Source organism: Daldinia caldariorum, assembly GCF_022478825.1.
Source record: "Daldinia caldariorum strain CBS 122874 unplaced genomic scaffold F4812scaffold_2, whole genome shotgun sequence".
Lineage (NCBI taxonomy): Eukaryota > Fungi > Ascomycota > Sordariomycetes > Xylariales > Hypoxylaceae > Daldinia > Daldinia caldariorum.
The window spans coordinates 721,316-739,383 of NW_025953038.1; the positions used below are offsets into that span (position 1 = coordinate 721,316).

Here is an 18,068-nt window from a genome sequence, read left to right on the forward strand (position 1 = left end):
ACCTAGACCTAAGGTAACAATACTAACAGGACAGACGGGCGAGAGTAGAGCTTTACTAGGGGTCCGATCGAACTAGCAATGGGCACAGATATAGATTATTCATTAAGCTTCTATTAGGTACCTATGTTTGAGGAATTTAAGAAGTACTCATGTTTGGAAATTTGTCTGTGAGATTTCCTCGCAACCAACTTGTAGCCGCACATGCGATCAAGTCAAATACCATCTCACTTGTCGTGCCTTATATAGCCATGCGTACCGTACTTGACATCTGCTGTACCCGGCTTATTCTCTAGCCCGAATGATGTCCCAACAAATGGAAGTTGAGTAAGCTTCATATTATTAATCTTTTAGGTCTTTTTGATGTGTTCGAAAACCCTCTACGTGCGAAGAAGCAATTCGAATTCCAACGCCAATAAGGGCTAGATCCTATCAACATGTAGGTATTCTATCGAGTTCGTTCTACCTCTTAATTATTTTCAGTAGCGATTGTATCCGCGTCCGTTTGCTCAAGCCAACTCGATAGGGTACCTTGGGTTGTGAAGACGTCGTCGCAACCTTAGAGGCCGGGCTTGCTTTCTCCTCGGATTTGCGTTGATCAGCCAACGGTTTAGGGATAGGTTTTGCAGGTACGTCCTCCGCCGATGCGGGTTCTTCAGATGATTTAGAATTGCCACTAATCTCTTTCACCGTGTCTTCGGCGTCATCCTTATCTGGGGTTGGATCTTTCATTTCCTCCTCCTCCTCCTCCTCTTCTTCTTCCACTCGATTTTTGGCTTTTTGCTTTTTCTTGGGCTTCGGCTTCTCGGTCGCTTCATTCTTTGAATCGGTTTCGTTATGCTGGGCGTCATCCTCATGAGCCTTATGTGTAGGATTGAGTTCAGATTCAGAAGTTGGTACCGTTTCGGATTTTGCTAAGTCTGACTTCCGAGGCCGGCCTCGTTTCTTCTTAGGTTTCTCCGGCTCAATTTGTACCTCTGGGTCTTTACCAGTAGGGGCGTCTTCCTGAGCGTCAGCATGCGTTTCGACTGGCAGCTCTTCTTGTATCACTTTTTCGCTTATAACCTGCTTTTTCTTGCGCCCGCGTTTCTTTGGTTGGGGCGCAGGCTGAGTTTCCGGGAGATTGTCTTCAGGCGCGTTGGAAGAAACAGGGGGTGCCGTTGCAGGTATCTCAGGGACCGCATCATTGGCCTCTTGTGCTTCTTCTCCAGGTAGGTCCTGATAATTCTGTTCCCGAGGTATTTCCACTTGTGGATTTGGAAGAAGTTCAATATCATCATCTCCTTGTGGATCGGGTGGATCTAGCTTTGGTTCATTACGCCTTCGTTTGATTTTGTCTTGATGACGAGTAGTCTCATAGTCGAAAGGCTCATCTTGTAACTCATCTTCATCTTCATTTTCATTTCGTATGCTTCTCGTCCTCTTTTTCTTCTTATTAGATACGCTCCTCAGCGTAGTGTCTTCAAGTGGAGGCTCAGCCTCGTCGTATGTTATCTGAGTATCCATAAGTGCTACTTCTGTTGGTTCTCTTTCCGTATGATCATGGCCAGCTGTAATGACATCCGGTGAAGACATTATCTGTAATATCGTTAGCTCAGTCAAGAACTTTTCGATATTCGAGTGCACTTGCATTCACGAAATCAACGCTTTCGTCAGGTTCGACATCAGCAGCAGAGCCTCGTTCCCACGGAAGCGGTGGCCCAGAAGAAGATGCATATCTGCTAGGCGTTGGATACGCAACCGTCGACATGCCGCTCGACTTTACATTAGTAAGGGGGCCGGGAAGGTTGGAATATCCATTTTGTGATACATTAACCTTCTCATATTCGAGTTTCTGCATAGTGGTGAGGTTGCTCTGGGCGATATAAAAATTTGCTACAGGGGCCGTCTCTCGTACCACAAAGTCATGGTTTGAGATTCCCTTTCGCTTAGATGCGGGTAGTGGTGATTGCTCGGTTCTATGACTTGGAGCAAGCATTTCATTATGTCGAGTTGTGTCCCGAACTGACTCTCCACTTGCACCGCCATCATACCCCATGAATATATCTGCTGCAGCAGAGCCCCTAATTGCTTTCGACTGGCTTCTTCTTCGCTTGCCATATGACTTCTCATTCTTCCCCTTAGAAATTTTACTGACCCTTGAAACCATCGCGTCCTCTGCACTACTGGGCACATCCCATTCTCCCGGAACGCTCTTTTGCCGTGTAGTTACGCCAGAAGCACCATCGCTGAGGAGCGATGGGTGATTTCTAGGCTTTTTCAAGACTACCGGTGAAGTGACATTCGTAACCGAAGAAACGTCAATTTTGTTGCCTTTTCCTAGTTCCAAAATGGAGACCTCTCCGCTACTTCTGCTCGCTTGCTGGCTTTGACGGACTATGTTTTCGATAAGATGAGACTGGTGCAGAGCCCTACTCTGTTGCTCATCATAAACGCTTGCAAAGAAAGATTGATCCGTAATATCAGATATATTGTTGTTGGCCTCCAACACACCGGGGCTTGACGGCCTATGATATGGACTTAATGGTTCTACCTCAGGACGATCAGCTTTTTCGTCTTCTTTGAGAGGACTTAGTGGACTGTCGTCTCCATCTTCGTCGTCAGAGTCGGCAATTACCCTCCGAGGCGCCATCGCTTAGTTAGTTGACGCGTTAAAAACGCGACTCGTGATGCTTAAGTACTACTACTTAAGTATTAAAGTACCCCGAAAAATTAGACGTATCCATTAACAATGGAAAAGTCTGGAAAAGTATTATAAACTATCTTGAAAGAGTATGAGAGAATCTTCACCATATGAATAGTTAAAGTTCCTTTAGGATTCGTACTTCTCATATCAAAATTGGAATTATGTAGTTGCTACCATTGCTCGGCTACATTGTAGACAGGTACTCGACTGATGTACCAGTGTACTTGTTTAATTAAGTGCGCGCATATGTGGGGCGATTTATTAGGTCCGTGCATAATCTGTATTTAGGTACATTTGTACATTTAGGTTATGTACGAAGTACCTCTACCTATCTAGGTACATTACCTACCTGACAACCGTAAAGGGGCCACTACCTAGGTACCATCATAAGTCTTCAGAAAGGCATACACATATATCAGAGTCCAAAAGCTTCTCTACATTATTTGTTTGCTTGTTCGTTCATAAACAGGGTCATGATTGAATCTGGGCCCTGGTGCATATTCTCATTAGAATGGGCTTGTCTTTGAAGGATGGGCAATTAACTATATTGCCAATACCGCTCAGATCAGAGTTGTCATACTTTGCTATAGCGTCACCATTAACCCCTGATTCTTCTCCTCTTGTTAGTATCCCCTGATGGTTCATCCGCATCATCTTCTGTCGTATTCGTCTCTCCACCCGCCACGCTCATACTACGGCTCGCGGACAGCGGTACGCCCGCCGGAGGGGGTGCGTTACGTTCTACCTCGTTCCGGAGGTCACTTAGTAACTTCTCAACCTCACTAAACATACTACGAGTATCTTTTACCACCCCGTTTTCATCTACTTCGTAGCCTCGGTAATCTTCCCCGTCGCCTTCCAAACTAGCCCGTCGAGTTGACTTTAGGAACGAAGGTCCAAAGCCGCGGTAGGGGTCTGGGTTGTACATGATAGCATTCGCAAACATGTGAACCAATTCTCTCTCCAGCTGCGCAATATTTATTATACCTCGTGGTGGAACTAGGTCCACTGACATCGGAAGCCAAACATTTGTCGCACTTGGGTCAATATCGGGCATTGTGGCCACAGCCATTGATGCCGCCTTGGACCCTGCAGTGATCGCCTTCTGGATGCCTTTGAGATCCTGCGGCCGAAGTACGATTTCAAAATATCCCGGCGCCGTCTTTGGTTTCACGGGATGCGCAAACATGTTCGCGTGGCGATGGCTGATGATTTGATCCAATGCAGATTGACTAATTTTGTTGAATGAACGTGTCCATAAAACGTGCGTAGCCGGTGTTGGAGGAGCTCGATTTGGAGGGCTCTCTTGTCTTTTACGCTTGTTAGACGGCTGGCTTGGACCTGGTTGATCCTGCGCGGCAACGCCTTCATCGGCTGCAGTCGCGTGACCAATATCTTCAAGAGCCTGAGGTGTCGCTTCTTCATTCTTAATGTTACTTGCCGAGGTATCTGGCTCCGCTGGGACCTCCTCCGAATGCGTTAGAGGCGTTTTCTGCGTGGTACGTGGCCGTCCTCTTGGCCGGTTGGGCGTCACGTCAGGCTTTTGTATAGCCTTCCGAATATCCTTCTTCCCATTCTGCTCGGGAGAACTCTTCGGCAATTGAGCCGACTGAGGGCGTGGGCTAATTGGCTCGTAGACAGGACTCTGGATATCAAAATAACCGCTTACATCATCTACACGAGGTGTTGCAGGAGTAGGGGTTGAAGTCCACTTAGTTCCGTGTCCCCTAATAATATGTGGGGATACTGTTACAGGCGTATGCACTTGCGTTGCCGATAAAGGACGCGTGGGCTGAGTTGTCGCCACCGGGGTTTGTAGTGGAGGTATTTGCGGCCGTTGAGGAGAGTCAGTAGCAATAACTTGCTGAGCTGGTTGAGCCTGTTGATTGTACGGCGAACCGTATCTTGAAGATATTTGAGGTTGGCTCTGTTGAGATGTCGGTGGTGCTGGAGGCGCTGGAGGTTGAATCGGAGTTTGCGGAGGATATGAAGGTCGGGTCGGGCCGGGTGCTGGGGACCATTGAGCTGGCGGTACAGGAAGCTTGGGCGGCGTTGCAGCTGGGTGCGGTTCTGACAAGGCAACGGGTGGTCGAACAGGTGTTTGAGTTTGGTTTTGCATGTGTGAGGTTTGATGCTGGGCAAAGGGTCCAGGTCCAGGTCCTATATTAGGACCTGGTGAATCCACCCTCGGGATGGAAACCGGGCGCCGCTGCTGCATCTGCTGTCCTGCGCCATCTGGTGTTGCATTCAATGGCAACGACTGAAGAGATGGTGGTATCTGCCCTCCATTCTGAGGTGGTAAAAGTACTGAAGGAGATGCCGATGCAGATCCTTGGCTTGGAGGTCGAGGTGCTTGACCATACTGTCCTGGAGTCTGCCTACCGCCTGCATAATTTTGAGAGAATTGAGGAAGACTGGTTGGCGTTTGAGGATACGTTGGAGGCCTAGTGACGCCCGTTCCATAGGGAAGTCGGGGAGATGGAATAGGAGTCTGGTGGGTCTGGTGAGTCTGAGGCTGATGAGGTTGATGAGGTTGATGAGGTTGATGAGGTTGATGGGGTTGATGGAGTTGGTGGATTTGTTGATGTTGTGTCGGCGGCTGATAAGGTTGAAAGGAAGATTGAAATGGGGATTGGGGGGAAGGCTGATGGGGAGGCTGATATGGAGGTTCCCATTTTAACGGAGGTGCGGGAGTAGAGGTAGGAGGATGGGTTTGATTTGTATGTATGGGCACAGGGCTTCGACCTGTGGGAATACCTTCAGGTCGTTGAAGGCCATCGACAACGGGTGACTGAGGCGTGGCGGAACCTGGCCGTGCGGTATATCCTTGAATGGCTTGTGGATGCTGTAGAACCGGTGCCGCGTTACTTATTGGACGCACTGGCTCTTGAGGCCTATTATCAGGAGCAATATGACGTGTTTCACCTAAAGGACGAACAGGTGGGGGTAGTGGTGAAGGAACCGGGTGCGCAGCTTTCCTTTCCTGAGGTATCTGAGGAGCATATGATGGTTCAGTTTGCCTGCTATGATCGTGGGCCCTAGGAACAGGAATCGGTGCGGGTATCGCTGTTGGCGTTGGTAATGGTGTGGGCGTTGGCGTTGGCGTTGGCGCTGGCGTGTGCGCTGGTATCTGAGCTGGTATCTGAGCTGGTGGTGCCGATGTTGGTATCGGCGCTACTTGGCCTTCCGGTCTCGTATGTAAAGAATCACTGGCAGCTGAGACACCATTACTCGCCGGCGGTTCTACATGGTGCTCCTGAACAAGCCTGATATCCCATTCTCCCCTTTCAATCTCGATGATTTCCCGGTGAAGTTCGTCGATCCGCCTTTCGTCCTCCTTGATCTCCCTAATTAGACCATCTCGAAACCGTATATAGAGCTTCTCCACCAAGTTGGGGAGTTTATCCGTTTGCTCTAATGCTTCCTGAAAAGTAGATAAAGGAGGGCTTTGAAGCTTTCTTTTTCTAGAATTTGGCGACAGTCCAGCATTATTCTTCTCTACAACGGCCTCGGCCTCCCGTCTCCTCTCCTCCTTCCGCTCCTCTCTAAGCAGCTGTAGGGCAAAGCCCTGAAGGGACTCGGGGCTTAGTCGATCGGCATCAAACTCGTCTTGTTCGAATATCAAAGGTGTTTTCTTAAGGGTCTCGGAGACGCGACTAAAGGTACCGATAACTAGGCCGTTCTGAAAGTTCCTTTTGAGTTCTTGGAATAAAGCAAATGCTTCGAGGGGGGTATATGCGATCGGATTCTGATTCATGCCCCAGAATCCACCTCGGCCGTAGTCGAGGGGACCGTCGCGTCGCTGTAGAAGATGAATCGGCGCCACGATCTAATGTTACGGTCAGCAAAGGTTGAATCCACCGCTGTTGGGCCGCACCCCGACGGGGAAAACACGACAATGACGCGTACGATAAGATTTGACAAGGGTCGTAGAAGTCTGCTAAGACTACTCCGACCACTTTAATGGCGGAACGGCGACTATTAAGGCCTGTTTCTTTTGATGAGGGTATTCGCGATGAATATTTTTACGGTTCCTTGTCGTTGGCGATGGATCACGTGATTGAAATAGGTATATTCAGTAATCCGGCAAGGTCGGAGGCCACGGGTGGTGTATGATTCGTGTGATGGATCGGCGAATGTTGCCAGATTGATGGTTGGAGCGGGTTTGGAATGCTGAATCTGGGGGGATTCATAGGTCCAAACGTTCTTGTTAGTGCATAAGGTCCGTGCGTTCATGCTATTTTACCGAACTAACCCAAGTACTAGCAGCTAAAGAGTTTAAGGCTCCGTATCGTACCTAATACCTGTACCGTAGGAGGTACCTAATGTAATCCGTATTGTACCTGGGCAGTTACCTCTCTACGTACGCACATCCCCAAGTACCTATCAGCCTATCTGCCTAAAAGTTCGATCTCGACTTCTTCATATTAAAGTTCATTCTATTTATAGCTAATAATGCAGCTCTACCAGGTCTTTCCTTCTTACTTGCATAGGTACCTACATAGTAGCCGACGCCAACGATCGTTACGTTAATCTCTTCCCAAGTCATAACAATTTCCTATGACCACCGGGCTATTTAACATCTATTACTTACTCTATCTTAGATGACGTGACAATTTGATCTCTCAATTTTTCACATGTGAGCAAGGCACGCGATCTTGCTAAGCACGTGTTCAGCCCAGGACAGCCAGGATGAATGAATCTAACACATCATAGACTTAGTTGATGTCATAAGTGGTCAAGATAGACATTAGTAGTTCCTCGAGGTGAGTATGCCTGACCTCCCGCAAGACGTATATAAGTCCCCCCATAAGGCTTATTCGAACGAACCCAAAACTAAAAATTCGTCTAACTTATTGAAGACAATTTAATATGAAGAATGACGAGATAACTCTAATAAGAAAGCAAAAGAAGGACGCTACTTCTAGACGGTTAACTAACTTAAATGATAGCTCGGCGTCCCGCGCGTCTAAGCGTCGATATATATGTGCCTACATATTATTATACAAATGAGCAAATCCACTTGGCACTCACTACAACAAGATTTGGTTTCGATGGAGTATTCGAATAGTGTTACCTCATGTGAGGACATTTGACATTTCTGCAAGAATAAGGGGGATCCCGAAAGTTCGAACAGTTACGACGTGCATAAAAGCAAGGGAGATTAATAAATGCTATCCCAAGCGAGTCCTTCAGGTACTGTTGCTGGAATACATAGCAGATCAGAGTGGTATTAGGTATTACCTAGATCGGTGATCTGATAGGGTGCGTTTTAGTATTTCATGCGCAATCCAGGCAATCCAGGCAACCCAGGTGAATAAGTCTATTTATGTATTGTACAATACGCATACAAATTTATGCAGGCTATCATCACTCCGTCGTCAATCTAAGGTCAATCAGCATTCATATCCCATAGAAAGTTTTCATCGTATGACGAAGTGAAAATAATACGAATTGCAGAAATGAGGTAATGAGACTTTATTACTTACTTTATTAGTGTTGACATTCTGGTTAGGGTAGTGCTAACTAGTTGATTTGGATCATCCTTTTATTGAGTTCGGCTAGACCGTCTGGTCTAGTGACAAGATCGTCGTCCTGAAATCATCTTAAAAAAGCAGCTTAGGATGCCAAGACTGTAATTATTAGCAGATACAAAATTTTATCTCTTCATTTATATGGTGTGTATAATTCCAGGGTGCCGAATTCAGACTTATATCATATCTCGTCAACTAACTAACCGCTGTAAGTAATCATAAGTATAATACATAGTAGGTTAGGTATGTATACGTCTCCCTTACAAACACTGTAAGAAATTACTATCACCTATTCCGGGCGTAGCGAGCTTAATTAGTTCTTATGCGGAAGTGTTTCAGCCGAGTCAAACTTACCTTTCCGGAAGTGCAAAGTTGCAAGCAAGTCCAAGTCCAAGTCCAAGTCCAAGTGCAAATGCAAGACAACCCCAGGGCAGAACAGCAGAACAGCAGAACAGGTGGTATAAATCAGGTACCGCGGGGCTCGAGTTCCACCTGTTCGCCTGACCCCCCTTTTTTTTATTCGCTATCCGTTTTATTCGGTCCCTTTTAAAGCCCACTAATACACTAACAACACTAACAATCCATACTAACATCCATGAAGCGCTGGTCAAGTTAAAGCTGGTCAGGGCAGTTTTTACAAGCCTACGTCCCGATTTTTTCTGCGACCCGCCTTTAATTCCCCCCACCGCTCAAAAGCCAACTCCAATACTTTATCAATAATAATAATACTACCTTACCACCCAGCTCCAGCTGCTGCTGCTGTTGCTCCTCTTCCTCCTCCTCCCCCCAGTCCTCAACATTCTGCACCTCTGAGCTGGACAATTTCTGCGGCTTCTATACCATTTTCCTTTCTCTCTCACTTTTATGTACGACGACAACGTAAACTTCTCGCCCAACATGAACCCCACCGACGAGGAACTCGACCGCGACTGGCAACCCAATGGCCGCCGACCTCAATCGTGAGTTTCCCAGCTGTTGTCTTTAACCATATGTTGCCGCTGCCACTGCCACTGCCATTAGCACCGTCGCTAGTAGATGGGAAGGCGTAGCGAAAAACAAAAGAGATTCTTCAAGCCGCAGTAAAGCTAATACAACCTCCTTCGTGTAGCACAATTGCTCGATCTTTCAGTCAAGAGCTGATGGATATCTTTCGGATTGAAAACAGTCTTACCGACCTAGACGAACAAATTAACAAGCGGTATGGCCCATGCCAAGTCCTCCTACTCTCTAGAGATGTGTTCTCTTATTACGCGACCTTGACCAACGGCCGCTAATGCTGGGTTTCCCCGTGATTAGGAAGCAACAAGTCACAAGTGGTCAGACCGAATTAGAAGCTCTCGAGGCCAGAATTAAGGAGATGGAAGAACGTCTGAAGCAGCAGAACCCAACAGCCGTCAGCAGTACGAGCCCACGGCAAGCTGTCGGCGATGCGTTCGGCAAGACAGCATCTACCGAGAAGGAGCTCGCACAGCAGCAGCAAAGGTCCCGACCAGGAACCGCAAAACAGGTACAGCAAGCACCTGCACATGGAGGAGCTATGCCTCCGACCCCCACAGCCAGCGAAGGTGAATACGTACTTGTCAAACATAGCTCCTCTGGTGACGGCGACGCTTGTTCTCGAACTTTTGCTGACTATGTCTACCTTTCTCAAGATGGTGGTGACCGCGACAACTAAATCGGCATAATTGCGTCTCAACGAATTTTTTGACCCTGCGCCCCCTCCCTTTTTATCCGTCACGAGTTAGATCTTTTATCGCTTTTGGCTTTCATCGAATTTCGCATTTATACACCCCTATCCAGCGGAGAGTCCAAGGAAAGATCAACACACATTCGCGTAATGAACGATCCTTCGCCGTCGATCCCTACAGAACCGAACTTTGGACAAGACTTCAAATTACCTCAGTTGGAATAGCTTGGATACGCGTACCCCCGGATGAAACTAAACTTTGGTCTCCGTTCCTGGGAACCCGGCTGCGAGCGAACATTGGACCGTCCGATTTTTCTCGTCGGCAAAACGAAGGCAAAACAGGGGGGAGCGAACGAGAAACCGCCCATTTTCCTAGTCACGAAACCGAATTTTTACAACATCCAATCCAACTCTTAAGATATCCCCTCGTTTAGAGAAAAGACGCGACGACATTATTCTCGTCCGTCTGGCGTTGAAGGCGTCCATCTCCCTTTTCTCAACTATTTTTTGTTTCAATCAATCTTAGGATCAAACACACTTTTTTGAAGTAGCAGCATCATGAATGAGTAGGAGGAGGGGCACGCGGCCGTAGCTGGGATGAAATTTTAAGTAGGTGGTTGTTGGGTCCTGACAGTCAACGGACAAACAGGCAAACAGGCAGGCTGAGCGTGTTGCGATGCGTTCATCTCTCACTCGGCATTTTATAGCATTGCATAGGATTTTATGTTTCTTGAACATCAACAACAGCAACGACGACAAACAACGATGCCACCGGCCACCGGGAGGATTTTTTGGAAGCGTATCCGCCCCCGAGGCTGTCATGGACTATGGATTGCAAACAATGCATAATGCGTTATCTCATCAGCTTTAAGTACGTTAGGTAGTAAGTAGCCTTTGGCAGATGATGGGGTTTTTGTTATTTGTACATAGACGCTTCCTTGGATCCTCCCGTTCGAGGAAGTACATCTAATGAAATGCATCTCAAAACAACTGCTTGCTTACCTTATGTCCAATGGTCTTTCTGAGAGAGAAAACAAAGGAGCAAATAAGAGGTAATCGTAATCAAGTAGTGGAATACATCTAGGTTAGGTTAGGTAGATATACTACTGTACAGGGGTGATTACCAGGTATCCTACCTATGTGATGATGATAATGGCTTTCAGAAAGCCATATTCGCTTTACTACCGCAGCTGGAAAAGAAAACAAACCCCATCAAGACAAGTAGCAACCTAAACAAGTAGTGATAGTGACCTGCCCAGAGAATTAATTATTCGATTCAAAAGCCAAGTAGAGAAGGGAGAAAGAAAAAAAGAGTACTGTAATCCGTCCGTATCTAGGTACCCATAACCCGAGCTCGCTCTCTGCCGTCGACGACCTATTTCCATCCCGCGAAGTTCCCCCAAATTACACCACGCACGAACCACAGAGCAACTGCCGGCCTTTTCTTCAACACCAAAGCAAAGTTCGTGTATCCGTGTATGGGTATCGAGGTCCAAAAAAAGAAAAGAAACCCGCGTGATACCCCCCGATTCCCTCTCTCTTGCAGAACAAACAGACAAACTCTTACAAAGAGCTCGGGGACACTGCTACTGCTGCTGCTACTACTACTACCAATACGCTACACAACAAGGTCCGAGAAGGAATAAGAAGACGAATTAGCAGGATTACAGAAGGACGAGAAGTTTACGAATGAAGAGAGCCCTAGGTAGGTAGGTAGGTACTACGACGAGTCACAATTGCATATCTCTGGCTACCTACCTACAGTAGGTTGAGGAGAAACGAAGTACAATGTCATCATTCGTGGAATCAGTTCCATGATTATTGCCACAAGCTATCTCATTCGCCTATTTAACCGATCGAGGTGAGAAAAAAAAGTGAATACATACATACATACCGTGAGGCAAGTACGCAAGGTAGACATCGTGAAAAGTCCAAGTTGGGAATAGGCGAGAGCCTCTCCAACAACGGAAGCGAGCAAAATTAAAAGCCGAACAAGCTCTCTTATCATTCGTACAATGCAAAGTGGCAAATCATCATTCACTCCCTCATCCCTTTTCTCCAAATATATTCATCACCATTGTCAATTCCATCGCGAGCATCCAAGTCTCATTTATCATTATTGGTGTTAACAGGCTTCGGGGCCATACCAAATTTCTTGTTCGCGATGTCGAAGACTGCAAATCCACTCTTGAGGAATACATCGCCAAAGATGCTCGGCATGTCGGAAAAGGTGCTGAGGGACTGCAGGCCAGCATAACACAACTCGTTAGTGGAATGGGCGTACACAAAGTATGCCCCAGGCACCGAACCGGCAATTCTGTTGCCCTGTGTATCTCCGAGCTCGTAAACAAAGTCAGGTGGGGTTGAGTTGCAGGGAATCACCCATCCGTAATCCGTATACGAGTAGTTGGCACCGGGGACACTGTTGAAGTACGTCTTTACCGCCTCTTCCGGGGCAAAGAACAGAGTAGAACCAGTATCAATAATGATATCTCGTGCCTCACTGAACTCGTACTTCACGTCTGAATCCCCGATAGAGAAGCCCGTCTGTTGAACAGCCCAGTAGCCGTCTGATATGTTCACGTCGATGTACTTGATATCAGATGTGTGGAGGGTATCGTCAATGTATCCAAAGTTGAAGGAACCCTCGCTGCTGTTGTGGCGCAGATCGACGGTAAACAAGGGTTGGCTCAACGCGTTAGGTAGAAGATCAAGAAGAGTCTTCTGGGGTGGCAGCATCTGAGCTATGGACGGCCAGGCCAATCCTACAAGGCCCGACATATTTGCAGATTCGGTAAACATGGTTGACACAGATGTAGCCGATTCAATTGTCATGTTGGGAATTGAGAGGTTTCCCAGTATGAGAGTGTCCTTGTAACAGATACCCTGAGAAGTAGAGAAGTCTCCATAGATGATAGACCAAGTGCAGTTGGGGATCTTTTGTGCTGATGATGACTTGCTGGGATCCCAAAGGGCCTGTCCAGCCACTTCTGACTTATCCGTATCGGTTGAGAAGATCCAACTATAGTGTTTATTAGCATATATCGTCAATGCTATCGAGTACAATGGGCTATATAATTGCACACGTACGTGTCGGAAGATCCAGTGTCCAGATCTAAGAACAGCTGTTGAGGGGGGTCACCAATACTGACAGGAGTGAGCCAGAGGAGATCGCCATCATGGGCGGCAGCCGGAGCAGAACTTCCTATTTTATTGTTAGTCACAGCTATTTAACTCTCTTCCAATCTCACAGAGTCCACGGTTTAGTTAACATACCGGGCTCACCTGCGACGAGCTTCTTGTTGCCGGCAGCCTTGTGGGCGTCGACAACCTGCTGCAAGCCCTCGGGCACGTCGAGGTTGTACTTCTTCAAAGTTCTGAGGTAGTCGGTAGGGCCATGACGAGGGACATCAGCATTGTGGGATAGCGGAATAGACAGAGTCTTGCCAGCCTTGGGGACAAGAGATAGGGTCCAAACTGTAGTGGTGAAGAAAGAGAGGCAAAGCATCACCACGACGCGAACACTAGGGAAGGACGCCATCTTGATGAAACCTTTTTTTAAAAAAGAAAAAAAGGGGGAGGTTGGATCTGATGGTAGAACTTCTTTGTGTTGGGAAGGGAAACGAAAGAAAAAAAGAAATGGGAAGGAGGAATTTATTAGAAAAGAGTAAAGAAACGAATTTTAGTTGAAAGGAGTAACCTAGGAAATGGAAAATGGCGTTTGAGTAGGTATGAGCGAGTTGTAATGTGAACGCATGCAACTACCCTCTAGATTACCTAGCATAGGAGGCAGGTTCCAATATGTACCTCGTTCGTATAGGTTGGAAGGAGGAAGGTAGGTAGCTTCCTTACGTTTTGTAATGTGCTTCTAGGCAGCTACCATTCTTCCATTGCATGTACGCGACTTGAAGGGTACTTATTTCCCAAGATATGGAAGTGAATCACAGATGAGACGGGTTACCTAAGTGACGAGATGCTTCACTAGAGCTGCAGGTGACAGTTGGGTATAACCCTGTGGCAGGCGCGTGTCCTGGATGATTGCTCCTAGCTAATGCAACTACCTGACGCAGTTACTTCCTTAACCCCAAACTTCAAATCTGAAGACATATGAAAAATATAAAAAATAAAAAACAAAAAATCCCATTACAGCCGTAGACGGTCTTGCCAAGCCGGATATCCGCAGCTGCCTTTCGATTGAAGGACCGTGGAACCCGTCTAATGTTGTGTAACTGCTTGCATTTATATAAAATATAAATTAAATACATACCAATATTTATATATACGTACCTAACCTAATACCTAATATACCTCATATGGATGTAACATACCTGTGTCAAATCTATCGAAACCTACAAGCCAAAGTAGCATGTCCCTCCCTTCCAATACAGGCAATGCCCCATCTCGCACTTCATGTTGTCTTTTCCTGATGCGTGTACAGGAGAAAGATCATGTACCACGTGTTACGATGACAAAACGGCCTACTGCAGTAGAAAAGGGTGGAGCCTTGTATGAGTACCTAGGTAGGTATTAGATGATAGGTACCTCCTAACATAGATATCCATGGATACATCTTCTTGGGCCGACTCACGCATGTTTAGAAGAGACAAACACCTATGCATTAGGTGCTTGCTTCACTTACGCCTCGTGAGAGGATGTAGTCTATAGGTACGCCTAACCACACGACCAAATATAGAAGAAAGTATTCGTACCCAAATATTGTTGTACTATTCAGAATGGCTCTTGCCATTTATCTCGTATCATTCATCAAAAAAAGAATCTCTATCTATGGCCTCTATTACAGCTCGTCGTGCTTTGTCCTAGGCTCCTCCTTATTCTGTTGCTCCTTAGACAAGCGCTGGATCAACTCCTCGATCTCCTCTGCCGACGGGCCTTTGCCGTCTTCCCCGAACTTGATGTAGTTTTCCCCGTCCTTAGCATCTGCCGTCGGCTTCGAGCCGTCGCTATCCGTCTTGGTAGATCCCTTCTTGGTTTTGGCCTTGCTCGATTTCTTCGAGCTGCCGTTCCTCTTCTTGTTCTTTTCAAAACTTCTTATACTCTTCATGGCCAAGTCCATACCGGCCTTCTCGAGCTTCTTGGTCTTCTCAACCAGATCCTTAGTCAACAAGACGGGGTCTGCTGTCTCGGGGAGCTTCTCCTGCTCCGCGACTTTCTTCTCTAACCAATTGATCACAGACTTTGTAAGCTCCGTAATTTCCTTGAGGTCGTCAAGTGTGTAAACCGGTGGTGTCGGGTTGCGGTCCTCGGCGGTTGTAGTGGTTGTTGAGGTCGTGGTGTCTTCATCTTCAAGACCTTCAAACTCGCCAGAATCTTGAGAAGGGGCCGAGGTGACAGTAGAAGCGCTTTCGGTGGTCGAAGAGCTAGAGCCGAGAGAAGACATGTAGGCGTCTGCCTCAGCAATCTTTGCCTTGATGGTATCAATGAAGGTATTCGTCTGGTCTAGTGTACTTCGTAGATTCTTGACTAGCTCCGGTCTCTTCTGTGACTCTTCAATTCTCTTTTCTATGGGAGAAACGATATCCTTTAGACCCTTGAGCTTAGCCTTAAGTTCCTCGCGTGATGCGTCGGCTCCATCATCATATAGCCAATCACTAGCTTCGCTAGCCTTCTTCTCCAGCTTAGCTCGCTCTTTAGGGGTAGATGCGGCCACGAAGGATTCGCTCTCTAGCAGGTCTCTGACTCTATAGGTGAAACCCTCAAGCTGGTTTAACGCCTCTTCCCTTAATCGTCGGGATTTATCTGATGCTTCAAAAGCCTTGATGCGATCTTTCGACTTGGTAAGCTCTGCCTTCGAGAGAGCCGGAATTCCCGCCTTCTCTAAAGTGTAGTCAATGGGGATTACGACAAGTTGCTTCTTCTTCGGTACCGGACTACCCTCAGCAGATTCAGCGGATGTTGATTCAGATACAGTGGTTGAAGTAGAGCTAGATTCCACGGCAGAAGTTGTACCCGTGTTGGTAGACCCGGTAGTAGAAGCACCCTCGGAAGCTTCATCACCATCTTTTAGAGGCTGTTGGTCCTTGTTCTTGCCAAATCCGAAGAGATTCTTGACACCATCCATAACCGATCCTTCCTTTTCTTGCACTTCAGCCTCGCACTCAACGGCAGCCTTGGCTACTTCTACTTCACCGTTTTCACTGCTGAGTCGTAGTTTAACCTTGAAATGAATATCAGAGTCAGAGCATCCCTTCTCGACGAGAGCTGCTACGGAAGCTGTCAGGTTCTTCGTCGTAAAGACTTTTGTCTCCCGGTCTACCACATTGCCATCAGTTGCGGGAACCTGTTGGTAGAAATGGACCGAGAAGTCTTCGTGGTTCGTAAAAGTGACTTCCTTCGGGGGAGCACCGAGAAGAGATCGCTCGGTCCAAAGTCGCTGATGTTGGGGTTTGTTATGGGGGTTTGTCCATTTCATTCCTGCTGGGAAGAAAGTGGCGTCAGAGATCCTAATTTCCTTAACCCTGAAACTGGGGCTAAGCTCGGCAGCTCGGAAAGCTGCACCAAATACGGCAGCTTCGTCTGAGTTGACGTTACTGCGAAGCTTGTCGCCACCAGCAATCTTTTCGAGCTGCTTCTGGACAAAAGGTGTCCGCGAAGAACCGCCGTGAAGAATGATAGAGTCGAGTTGCTTAATGTCTAGCTCGGCTACGTCTAGCGCCTTTTGGACGGCGGCGCCAACTCTCTCGGCGTGTGCTTCGGCCAACTTCTCAAAGTCAGCTCGAGTAATCTTATACTTGAAGTCGATGTCCTCATAGAGACCTTCGAAGCTAGTGGCAGCGTCGACGTTGGCACTGAGAATATGTCTTAGTCTTTCGGCATCCTTTAGAAGCTTCGCCATAGCTCTTCCATGTCCCCGAACGCTTTCCGCCGTCACGGAGGTCTTCTTAGCCGCGGGCATGTCGACAAACTTAGAGATCATGTCGTCTACAATCAAGTAGTTGAGAGCATCGCCGCCTAGAGTCCTATCCCAACCAGCTCCGACAACTTGTACTTCCTGGACCGTCTTGTTGAACTTGCCGATATCCTTGACCGTTTTACCTTGGAACTTCATGATTGTTGCCTTAGTAGATCCAGCACCCATATCAAAGATCATATGATACTCTGGTTTAGCTCCCTCGCTAACGGTTGGGAACGTTCGGCTCGTAGCGTAGTTCAACCCAACGGCAAGACCGTCGCTGATAAGGGAGAGAACCTTGAGACCAATAAGTTCAGCGGTCAGCTCTACAGCGCGCTTCTCTTCGGCAGTATAGAATGGCGGGACGGTAATAACGACAGATCGAACGCTGCTGTCGGAACCAGCTAGTGCTTCAGCGTTGCGCTGAATGCTCTGGAGCTCCATTGCCAGCAATTCTTCTACCATCCATGCTTCTTCCTTGGCGGTAGCTTGGCTCTTGAATGCGACTGTACCACGGGTCTTGTGAGGTTCAATTTGGAGAGCCGGATGTCTCGCGGCGTACTCCTTCACAATTGAGTCATCTGTGGTGAGGCCAAGGACGGTCTTCAGGTTCGGATAGACATCGGAAGGGAATCGAGGTGCAAGAGCCATAGCATCGGAGCCAAATGCCCTCTCGGGATACGACCCACTCTTGGGGGCATTTTGTGAGGGCTTGAATGCGACTGCAGAGATCTCTTTCCTTCGCGAATCTTTGGTTAGAACGATCTCGAGTGGGATACCGGGTTTGACGAGGGTAGCTTTAATGTATTCGGTGCCGAGATCTATGCCGAGGACAGCAGATATAGCAAGGACATTTGTAGAAAAGAAGAAAACTACACAAAGTAGTATTGATCTGGGGGAGAATATTTGTGCCATGTTGTGCGGGATGAGGAGGGGTGATTGGCGAGAAGCTCGCCGCAAAGATTTTGGAAGACCAGCTGTAAGAATGTTTTGTGAAAACAAATCAAACAAAGTTGATGAAAAAAAGAGCGGAAAATTGAATACAAATTTATTTCTCAAGTTCCAGCCTGTGGTGTCTTGTTATATATAGTAGGCATTAAATGATTTCTTGTTTTTTATTTTATTATGTAGAATCTGGCCTTAACTACCTCATATGTAAATGGAAGGACCCAAGCTATGTCCAAGCCTTCCATCTGAACTTTCTGACCTCACCGCGGAAGCTTGGCCGAAAAGTACACATATACGTACCTAACG

At 47.2% G+C, this 18,068-nt stretch overlaps 5 protein-coding genes across 5 annotated transcripts; 1 reads left to right on the plus strand and 4 right to left on the minus strand.

Annotated features, from left to right (window-relative positions):
• Window positions 1–95: 95 nt before the first annotated feature.
• On the minus strand, window positions 96–2,849 carry F4812DRAFT_413129 (uncharacterized protein). The gene is made up of 2 exons (XM_047932758.1): window positions 1,628–2,849; window positions 96–1,575 (listed from the first exon to the last, which is right to left on the minus strand). The coding sequence occupies exons 1-2, from the start codon at window positions 2,627–2,629 to the stop codon at window positions 460–462; spliced, it is 2,118 nt and encodes a 705-aa protein (XP_047793510.1). The 5' UTR covers window positions 2,630–2,849; the 3' UTR covers window positions 96–459.
• A 57-nt stretch (window positions 2,850–2,906) lies between these two features.
• F4812DRAFT_413132 (uncharacterized protein) lies at window positions 2,907–6,837 on the minus strand. The gene has a single exon (XM_047932759.1). It carries the CDS (start codon window positions 6,438–6,440, stop codon window positions 3,282–3,284), a length of 3,159 nt encoding a protein of 1,052 aa, XP_047793511.1. The 5' UTR covers window positions 6,441–6,837; the 3' UTR covers window positions 2,907–3,281.
• A 2,277-nt stretch (window positions 6,838–9,114) lies between these two features.
• On the plus strand, window positions 9,115–9,892 carry F4812DRAFT_455308 (uncharacterized protein; the record flags this gene model as incomplete). The annotated part of the gene is made up of 3 exons (XM_047936801.1): window positions 9,115–9,176; window positions 9,326–9,415; window positions 9,514–9,892. 3 exons carry the CDS (start codon window positions 9,115–9,117, stop codon window positions 9,890–9,892), a joined length of 531 nt encoding a protein of 176 aa, XP_047793512.1.
• Window positions 9,893–11,771: 1,879 nt separating this feature from the next.
• Window positions 11,772–13,450, minus strand: F4812DRAFT_467385 (secreted aspartic proteinase precursor). Its single transcript, XM_047938648.1, has 3 exons — window positions 13,181–13,450; window positions 12,995–13,109; window positions 11,772–12,926 (listed from the first exon to the last, which is right to left on the minus strand). The coding sequence occupies exons 1-3, from the start codon at window positions 13,443–13,445 to the stop codon at window positions 12,011–12,013; spliced, it is 1,296 nt and encodes a 431-aa protein (XP_047793513.1). The 5' UTR covers window positions 13,446–13,450; the 3' UTR covers window positions 11,772–12,010.
• Window positions 13,451–14,531: 1,081 nt separating this feature from the next.
• On the minus strand, window positions 14,532–17,999 carry F4812DRAFT_413144 (stress protein ORP150). The gene has a single exon (XM_047932760.1). The coding sequence runs from the start codon at window positions 17,727–17,729 to the stop codon at window positions 14,700–14,702; it is 3,030 nt and encodes a 1,009-aa protein (XP_047793514.1). The 5' UTR covers window positions 17,730–17,999; the 3' UTR covers window positions 14,532–14,699.
• Window positions 18,000–18,068: the final 69 nt, after the last annotated feature.